Consider the following 9,626-nt stretch of genomic DNA (forward strand, 5'->3'; position numbering starts at 1 on the left):
GGAAAGAGCTGGGGTATACGTGCCCTTTTCCTTTTTCCCACGTAGCCCTTTTCTCCTGCCCAGGGATCCTGGCCTGGCGGAGGAAGACAACCACAGCCAGGGTGCCAGGGCTGGAAGCAGGGACCTGCAGCACTGCAGGTCCGTGGGCCTGCTTCTGCCTCGGACCTGGGAAGTCACAGGTCAGGGGGGCAGAAGGCTCATGTAGGACCCACCCGTCTGGCGTCTGCTACAGAACAGGCCCAGGGCTTCCCCAGCTTCATCCATGCTTGAACAGAAGCAGAACCTGGAGAAAAACACCCCGTTGTCACCTACACACCGCGCACAGGCCCGGTCCCAGAATCCAGCTGTTGCTGCACCAGGGCCAGTCCCAGAGGGAATAGGACCTGCCTGCACAGCCCAAGACTCCTGCTTATGCAGGCAGGAATCGCATGAGCCCTTTTGGTCCCCATCATTCCTGAATCCCTGTCTCCTGGGGAAAAGGCCTGCACACCTGTTCTTAGCTGTGTGGCTACCATCAGCAGCATCCAAAGAGACAGCTCCCAGCCAGCTCCCAAGCAAGCTGGGCCACTCTGGGGCCGGCCCATTCATCATCTACCCCCAGCCTGCAGCCCTGTTCTGGAGCAGAGGGGCCTGGGTGCTAAGCTGCCAACTGAAAGATTGTGAGTTCAAGTCTGAGTGTGGGTTCTTGCTCTTTGGGTGGCTTGGGAGGCTTTAGCTGGGGCTGGTCCTGTTTTGAGCAGGTCATTGAACTAGATGTGACCTCCTGAGGTACCTTCCAGCCCACACGTTTGATGATTTTAACCCATGGGCATAAACGAATGTCACCAGAGGAAGGGCCCTGCTGAGCAGGGATGCATCCTGACCTACTTTCCTGGGTGAAACAGAAGTCACCTGCTGTCCCATGGGCTCAGGGAGCACTGGGGCCTGATCCTGCGGGACAGTGCTCGGAGCTCCCTGGCAGCAGAGCAGCGCCTGGGGAATCCCACATGCTCCTCAGATGCATGCCCGAGTCTCAAACTTGCTCCAGGCCTGGGGCTAGGACTGCCACAGCCCATTATGGTCCAAGCCCCAGGGCTACACCGGAGGCCTGATGCTCGTCCAAGGAATCCCAAACAGGTGCTCCTGGGGCCTGGTCCCACATGCCCCAGGGCCTGCAGGATCAGGACCCTGACGCCCCAGGAGTGCCCGTCTTCCTGGGCAGCTGGTAAGCGTGAGCAGCTCCAGGCTGCCTGAATTCTCAAGCCTTAAATGGTTATCAGCTGGAAAAATAGCAGCACAAAATCCTACCGGCACATCACAGCCGCAAGCCTGGGCATCCAGGGCACGCCAAGGGGCAGGGATGTCTGCTTGCCTGGCCTCCATGCTGCCATAAACATCCTGAGGGTGGCACAAAGGTGACATCCAGTTGCACCCAGCGATCTGCCTGCAGCTCTGCCAGCGATAACTATGGGTCCTTCCCACATTGCTAGGGTGGGGAGCAGCACAAGGCAAGAGCTGGTCCCTGGGGGCCCTGGTAAGCACGTTCACCAGACGCTTGCCCTGCACGGCAAGCTGGCTGGTTCTCAAGACACAGCACTATGAGCTACAGCGAGCATGGCTGTGCAGCTCTTCTTTCTTGATCAGACTGCCAAGTGTTTCCAAGGCGGGTGCCTGACACAAGTCAAACACTTCCCTTCATCAACCCAGCCTGTCACTGCACGGTGGTTTTCATCCCCTCACGTTCCTTTGCTGCAATTATACTATCTGTCTTTAATTCTCCATCAGTTGTGTCCCACATCAGCTGCTCCATTACTCTGCCTCTGACTGATCTCAGGTTGACAGGCCTGTCATTATCCAGACCTGCCCTGTTCACCCTTCTTCAATACCGACATCACATTTGCTTTCTTCCAGCCTCTGAGCTTCCCAGTGTTTTACACATGGTGAAAATCAATAGCAATGATCCACAGAGTGCTCCAGCCAGCTCTTTTAGGACTCTCAGATGCAAGTTACTGAGAACTGCTGATCTGAAAATGTCTCGCTTGAGGAGGTGCCGGTTAACGTTCTCCCCAGGTGCTGCAGTATGTCAGCATCATCCTATCACCTTGCTACATCACTTGGCTGCTTTCCAAATACCGAACAGAAATGCTATTTAATGATTCTGTCCGTAAGATTGTGAGAGAGACAAGTCTCTCGTTTGCACCTAGCAACACAACCGTGCGATTGCTTGGGTTCCTTCTCCTCTCAATATGCCTTAACGATCTCTTACTCTGCCTGTCCCTTCTGGCTTTTGGTTTCTCCTTCAGTCTTTTGCTTCCCTTATCAATTTTCTACTACTAGTTTCTGTGCATCGTGGTCAACTCTCCCTCCTCCCCGTGATTTACATATAAGCGTACAGGACTGTGGAGCTGCAGCTTCTGAGGCACCTTGTAAAACAGTCACTATGTATCATTCACTTCTTTCTATTTACATTCTTTCTTGTTGCTCACCTGGCTCAGCAGATGGCCGGGCACAGACGGGCACAGACACCGTTCACCCTACCCTAGCATGAGTTGCGATCCAAAGCAGACAGCACCTAGCACCCCATCTTCTGCTTTCCCTCCTAGGCTACCGATCTGTATAAGCATTCGGGATCATTTGCTTCCGAGTCATTAGAAACCTGGAAACATGTAAGGCCATGTCACTGCCCACTCATACCTCTCTCCATGCCTCAGTTTCCCCAGCCTTGTGAGTTTGCTCAGACTGCCAGGTGCAGAGGATTAATGACAGTGGCGACAGCATCTCCCAAGAATCACCCTGCCAGGCCTCTGGCTACGAGCAGCCAGGCCCATCTGTCTGCAAGGCACCGTGCCATGGGCAAGCTGGCCAGCTCTGTGCCCACAGCTCTGGGCAGTGAGCGAGTGCCATCTGTTGCTCAGGGATCCCTTTGCGGGCTCTCGGTACACCTGAGCATGGCCTAAGCAGCTGGCACTCCCAGACCCTGCCCACTGCTGCCCACGGCTTAGGCCCTGCACTGCCTCCTCCTGGGCATCTCCGGGGGCAAAGCATGGCTTGGGCTGCTGCCCCGGCCAGGGGAAGCTGGACCTGGCTGAGCTGCCAGGAGCACAACCCGGGCTGCGGAGAGGAGATGCAACCTGCCACCAGGAAGCGCAGGCCCCTGCAGCCCGGAGCACCGCGAGCTGGGCAGGGCCTCGACAGCGCCGGCCACGGCTCCCTGCTGCTGCGGCAGCTTTCTCCGCCCAGACCCTTATTTATTTATACTTCATATCAAAGGCCACTGTTTCCATAGCAACCCACAACCACATCACAAGAGGGGCTGCCAGGCCCTGCCGCCTCTGGGAGGGGGGCAGGGGGGCTGCCAGCAGAGCCTGCACCCGCGGCTGCAGATCACGGCCTGGCTGGACAGGCGCCGACACAGGCCTGCTCTTTTGTTCTAGAAACGCTTCCGGCCATGCACCACACCCCAGCTCCACACCTTGCCACGGCTGGGGCCAGCCCTGCAAACAAAGGACCCCGGGGGGCTGGCCAGGGCTGAGGACAGCGGGATCGGGGCCGTCTCCCCTGCAGGGAGCAGGGTCCCAAACACCCCTTAGCTGGAGAACAAAGGCAGCCTCCCAGTCCCGCAGGCTGCAGCATCTCCAGGGCAGCATCCACCTGCCAGCTCGGGCACCGTGGAGCTGGGAACGGAGCCCCCGAAGGCCTCTCTCTAGCGGTGCCTGGAGCCGGGGCCCTGGGACATGCTCGCTCGAGTCCTGGGGGAGAACAGCCCAGAAGGCCCCCAGTGCCCAGGAGCTGTGCCTGCTAGGAGGTACGTGCGTGAACTCTTGGCCAGTGGCAAGTGGAAGTTAAACAGCCGTAACTCGACCCCAATGCTGCGGCTATGCCTCCGCCTCTGCCAGGGAAGTGTGGGGATGCTGGCAATTACCATGCAGCCGTTCAGCCATGGTAAAGCCATCTCCTCTTTCACCCTGTGGTCATGGATCCATACGTCTGTCCCCTCCAGCAGAGATCGCTGCATCAGGCACGGAGCCAGGCTTAGCGCTCGCTCCAAACTGCAACAATACCAGCCCAGCACACGGATGAGGGTCCCTCTGGCTGTCACCTCCTGCCCCCAACTCAAACACCACAGACATCACTGATGGCCTCCGACCCCTCCTAGGAAAGGACAGCCATCTCATGGTAACCGCAGTGGACAAACCTATCCTGGCTGACAGGCAGCCAGCCCCCAGCCTCACGTGACATCTCTCCAGCAACAGGCTACCTGAATCCCATCCCCATCGAGACATCAGGCCTTGCAGGGGATGTAAATGCCTGCTGGGTCCCCACATCAATACAGACCACGTCATCAGTGGACCGACTAACAAGGAACACAACATTTAAGGTTCGTTCACCTGCGCCTCTGCCAACGGCCTGTGCACCAGCTCAGAGCCCCCCCCGCAGTCTGCGCCACAGACAGGGCCATCTGACACAATGCATGGACACGGCTCTGACAGCAGCTGCACAAAGACCCACAGGCCTGCTTCTGACACTCCACCCTCCCTGGACGCTCCAGCACTGACCTCAGGGTGGCTCTTCTCAGGCAGCAACATGTTAAACACCAGTTTGAACAGGAAATGGCTGAACAACAAGTCACCCGCAATCTGGACTGTGTTACTGTAGTTTAAACAGTGACTGCGGGCTCTTAAACTTGCATTAATTCCTGTAATCCTTTGCTCTGATGGTTCTTTGCTTGTTTGCTTCTCCCAGCACCATCACAGAATCACAGACGATGAGGGCTGGAGGGAGCTCGGGAGGTCACATCTAGTCCAACCTCCTACTCTAAGCCGGACCAGCCCCAACTCCATCATCCCAGCCAGGGCTTTGTCTAGCCAGGTCTTAAACACCTCCAAGGATGGAGAGTCCACAACCTCCCTTGGGTAACCAGTGCTTCACCACCTCCTCATTGGCAACACGTAGGGAGTGCATGTGGGTGCATGTGCACCCCCCGAGATTGGCAGTGCACCCCCTGAACCTGGGCGCCGCCGGCAGTCACCGCTCACCCCCGCGCTACTGATACTGCCGCCGCCACCTGCGGGTGGTCGCCGTGCCCCCTCAGCCTCAGGAGGCACGAGGCGTTCATGACCCTCCTTGTAAGAAAGCTTTTCCTCATATCTAACCTAAACTTCCCTTGCTGCAACTTGAGCCCGTAACTCCTTGTTCTTGCCACCACTGAGAACAGTCCAGCTCCGTCCTCTTTGAACCTTCATTCAGAGAGTTGACGGCTGCTATTAAATCCCCCCTCAGTCTTCTCTTCTCCAGACTAAACAAGCCCAGTTCCCTCGGCCTCTCCTCACCAGTCATGCCCCTCTCTCCACCCTTTTCCCACCGTTTATATCCAAGTCACTCACTCCCCTGCACACACTGCTCCGTGCTGCCCTTGCCCAGCGTCTGCTGAAGGGAACTCAAGTTCACAAAAACTTGTGCTCTACAAGTATCTTAGCTAGACTACAAGGTGTGCCTCTGCCCTGCCTTCTGCCTCACTTCAACACTGATACTGCAGCTCTGCCAGGGGATGTTGGCAGGGCAGGGTGGCTGTGCCCAGGCTGCTCTCCCAGGAGCAGCAGCAGACAGCTGGCACATGACTCCCTGCAACCGTAAGGGCCTACAGGTCTGCATCATCAGCACAGCTGCACGAGTACCTGGTGCCACCCTCAGGCCCTGCTCATGGCACTGAAGCACTGCTGCAGTCATGATGGCCCCTGTCTTGCAGCAAAGCCCAGGTACACAAAACCCCAGCATTGGCGGTTACCAACGATGACACCGTGGCATCCCCGCATGGCGTGGTTCCACCACCCTGCACCCTGACACCCACAGCCACCTAGCTGTGGTCATGCAAGGGGGGAGGGGGCCCCGTGGGGTGTTGTGTGCCTTACCTGGGGCAATAAGGGGGTGGCTGGTCACCGGCGTCACTGTGCGGTTCATGGGGTGCCCCCGGCTGTCAGCGCTGCTGGGCACGCTGTCTCCCTTTTTAAGGTGCTCCGTCACCTGCTCAGCCTGGCCTCCTTTGGAGCCCATGGTGGGTGCCTGAGCCGCGGCCTTGCCCTGAGAAGCGCTGGAGGCTGGCTGGCTGCTGCCTGGCGCTGGCTTCATGGCCAGGGTGGGGAGCTGCTGGGCTTGGGAGGAAGCCACTCCTTGTGCTACTGTCTGCTGAGTTCTTATGGCCAGATTCTGTACCTGGAAGGGAGTGGGGAAAGCTCAGAGGAAGCACAGGCCAGCACTGCCTTCAGGCATGGATCCCCGAGGAGGCACCGGGCAGGGGGGCAGCCCTTGCTCATTGCCGCTGTGGTCTCTGCTGTGGGGGCCACCCTGGGGATGGGGCACGGAGACAAGAAGTGCCCACGCTTCCCCGCCAGTCAGACAGCCCTGGGCCAGCCCCTCCTGAGCACAGCTGGCTTGGGGCTAGCAGGTGAGAAGGGAAAGGTCCCTGGAGCCACTCAGCCCTCCCCAGGGCACCCGCCCCTTCTGCCCATCCCCGGCACCCACCCCAGCCCCTGCTGCCCCCAGTCACCGCCGGACGGGCCCTGGCGCCACCTGGTGGGAACACGGCGCGACAGCTCTGTGGGCACCCAGGCTTCTCCCTGGCTGCTCTGCTCGGCGGGTCTGGGCAGGAGGGCGAGGGGGTCTCTCACCTGAGCAGTGGTGGTGGATGGCTGGGAGGTGGGGCCTGCACCGCTCTCGGGCTGCACCGTGGCGACTGTGGCCGTAGGCGTGAAGATGAGCTGGGGGGATAAAGGAACAGCACGGCCTAGGCTCCTAGCTACTTGCACAAGGTTACTTTGCTGGGCCTGGAAATTACATGAAACGTGTTGCCTTTTATGTCGCCTGCCGCTGGCTCAGGCCAAGAAAGCAAAGCGAGAAGGCCCCAGGGTGCCCAGGGCATGTTGGGACAGGAGGGAGGGGCGACAGTGAAGCAGGCGGGTGGCAGGAGGCACCAGAGACAAGCGAGTCTGTTGTGTGCTAAAGACAGAGCGTGCACTGCACAGGTGCATACATGTGGGACTGCGGGAAGCATGCAGGACTGGGTGTGCACACGCAAGAGACGGCAGCACAGGACCATGTGCACAGGTGTGCAGGCTGAGTGAGAGGATGAGGGTGTAAAAGAAACAGAGCAATGCCATGTGAGACTGGCTCGGCAGGTGCCAGCGCAACCCTGCACAAGTGACAATTCAGTGTGGGGTGAGAGGGGCTCTGGCTGGCTGGATGGGGCCACTCCACTGCTGTCCATTCCCAACCCGTGAGCCAGTGGTTCTCCAGCACATGAACACCTGCATGTGCTCCTGTCATACAAAGGCATGTGTGCAAGAGAGAGACAAAGACTCAGTGCATCACACTGCCTGCCACACAGACCGCACGTGCGTGCACATTTAGGCGTGCATCACTGATCTGCATAAGAGATTGCTACACTTGTGCATGAATGCATGTGTCATGGATGTGCATGCCTGGCCGTGGAGAGGGTGTATGTGTATCTGGTGCCCCAGAGCTCACACGCTCGTCCCAACGCCCTCACCTGAGGAAACACATTGCCTTATTTTTGGAAGAAATTAAAAAGTGGCCGGTGCTGGAAAAAAGGCAGCCAGCCATGTCTGTTACCCAATCAGAATGGCTGCTGCCATCATTGCCCAATCAGAATGGTTACTGCCACATCTGTTACCCAATCAGAATAGCTGCTTCCATGTCAGCGAACCATTCAGAAGGGCTGCTGCCACCGTTACCCAACCACTGGGAACAGGGAGCGGCAGCCAGCCCCAGCAGCCCCAATTCCCACCCCACTTGAGCCTGGATGGTGCCACGTGGCCTGGAGCAGCCCCTGGGCTCCAAGCACCCCTTCCCCAGGCCAGGCCAGGTGGCACTCAGCTCAGAGCCACATGTGAGCAGGGCTTTGGCAGCCAGGATACAGGGACCCTCAGCCACAGCTTGGCAGTGCACAGCTGGGGGCCCCGGCTCCAACACAGTCTCGTGGGGAGGCCAGGCAGGTGGGAGCTGGGGTGGACCTGCCCCCTCCACCCCGAGCCCCCTGCATTCCCCTCCAGACCCGAGAGGCTCCCGTGAAATCCTGCTGGGACTCGTGAGGCTGTAATGCAGCCCCAGCCCGGCCGGGCCCAGCCTGTGCACTTGCAGCCAAGGCACACAAGCCAGGAGGCATTGCCACTCACTGGCAGCAGCCACCAGCTTCCAGAGGGCCAGCGACTAAACCGCCCCAGCCTTCAGGACCCCGCCTCATCCTCCAGGCAGCAGGCCCACATACAGACCCGTGTCCTTCCAGGGACCATGGCACAATCCAGGCTCAGCCCCAGGCTTCCCACAGGCCCCAGCAGAAAGAGCAGAGGCCAGAAAGCAGAGCTCCCTCCCCAGGTGTCCCTGTGGGATGGGCCAAGTCCCAGCACCTCCTCCCTGTCCATCCCAGGCAGGCCTCCCCAGAGGGCCAGGAGCTCATGCTGGGACGCTGGGCATGCCAAGGGTGGGGAGCTCCAGCCCCTTGACTTGCTGCCAGGTGGCCCCAAAGGGAGGAAGTGCAGAGCAGCGTGGGTACAAGCACCGCGCGGTGGGGATGGGAAAGGGCGCGAGCACGGCCAGGCCACAGGCAAGCAGGGCATGCAACACAAGCACAGCGAACCACGCTCCAAGGGCTGCTGTTAAAGAGACACCGGGTGCAGGGTGGCACAGGGACCTGGGGGGAGGAGGCTGCAGAACATCGGTGCCAGGAGCACACACTGCCAGCCGCTGCCACATGCGGAGACTGGCTGAGGTGCGGGGAGAGGGCTGGCCTGGACGGGCGCTGGGGCTGGTACTGAGGAGCCTCCCCAGAGCTGTCAGCTCCCGGGGCTAGGGCCAGGTTTGAGGACAGCACGGTGCCCCAGGGGGTAGGGTGGGTGCACGCGCAGCTCACCCAGCACCTGTGCGCGTTATGTCCAGCTCCAGGCGCACTTTGGCCTCGCTCTTCCCTTCGGCCTTGCTCGCTCCCTGGGCCGGATGGCGCCATTTCCTTCTCCCCCCATGCCCGGCACGAGGCCCATAGTACAGGCAGGTGCAGCTGGGGCCCAGCTCTGGGAGGCACAGGGGAGCTGTGCTTCCATGGCAGCAAGTCACCCGGGGTCCCCTGGGCCAACCATCCAGCTGTGGCACGCATCAGCCAGAGCACCTAGGTGCCAGGCCACCCAGCCACCCTGAGCCCCTGCAGCACAACTGAGCTCTGGGTACCTGGGGAGGTGCTGGGGAGTGTCAGGGTGCACAGGCAGCTCTGCGCAGGAGCAGGAATTCAGCTGGGAGAAGGGGGGACTGGCCAAGGGCAGGATCTGTGCCAAAGCCATCAAACCATCACAGTGCTGCTCTGTGCCCGTGGCAGCTGCATGGTGGGAGTGGCAGGGCCAGGCAGCAGCTGTGAGGGTCCCTGGTGCCCTCTGCCAGGCAGGAGCAGCACTGCTCCCAGCCACAGGTGCCCCCACCCTGCCCTCAGCTGGGGGCAGACGGGCACGGTGCCTCCAGGGTTGGGGGGAGGTGAATTCCAGTTCCAGAGACTCTCTCACATCCGGGCACCACCGGAGGTGCAGGGCCAAAACCCGTAATCCCTGAACCGGATTTGGGGGGGGGGGGGGGGGGGGGGGGTTGTGCTG

The 9,626-nt window shown here is 60.0% G+C and overlaps 1 protein-coding gene across 8 annotated transcripts in view; it reads right to left on the reverse strand.

Annotated features, from left to right (window-relative positions):
* The window catches only part of PHC2 (polyhomeotic homolog 2), a 40,591-nt gene that overhangs the window by 19,869 nt on the left and 11,096 nt on the right, over nucleotides 1-9,626 (reverse strand). For 5 of the 8 annotated variants that reach the window (XM_025203639.1, XM_025203640.1, XM_025203644.1 and 2 more), the window contains exons 6-7: nucleotides 6,645-6,800; nucleotides 5,889-6,189 (exon numbers count right to left, since the gene is read on the reverse strand). In XM_025203639.1, coding sequence (XP_025059424.1) covers nucleotides 5,889-6,189; nucleotides 6,645-6,800 — 457 coding nt within the window. The remainder of the gene's footprint in view (nucleotides 1-5,888; nucleotides 6,190-6,644; nucleotides 6,801-9,626) is intronic. The other 3 variants (XM_025203643.1, XM_014519757.2, XM_025203641.1) reach the window with 2 other exon arrangements.

This window comes from Alligator sinensis, unplaced genomic scaffold (genome assembly GCF_000455745.1).
Source record: "Alligator sinensis unplaced genomic scaffold, ASM45574v1 scaffold512_1, whole genome shotgun sequence".
NCBI classification, from domain to species: domain Eukaryota; kingdom Metazoa; phylum Chordata; order Crocodylia; family Alligatoridae; genus Alligator; species Alligator sinensis.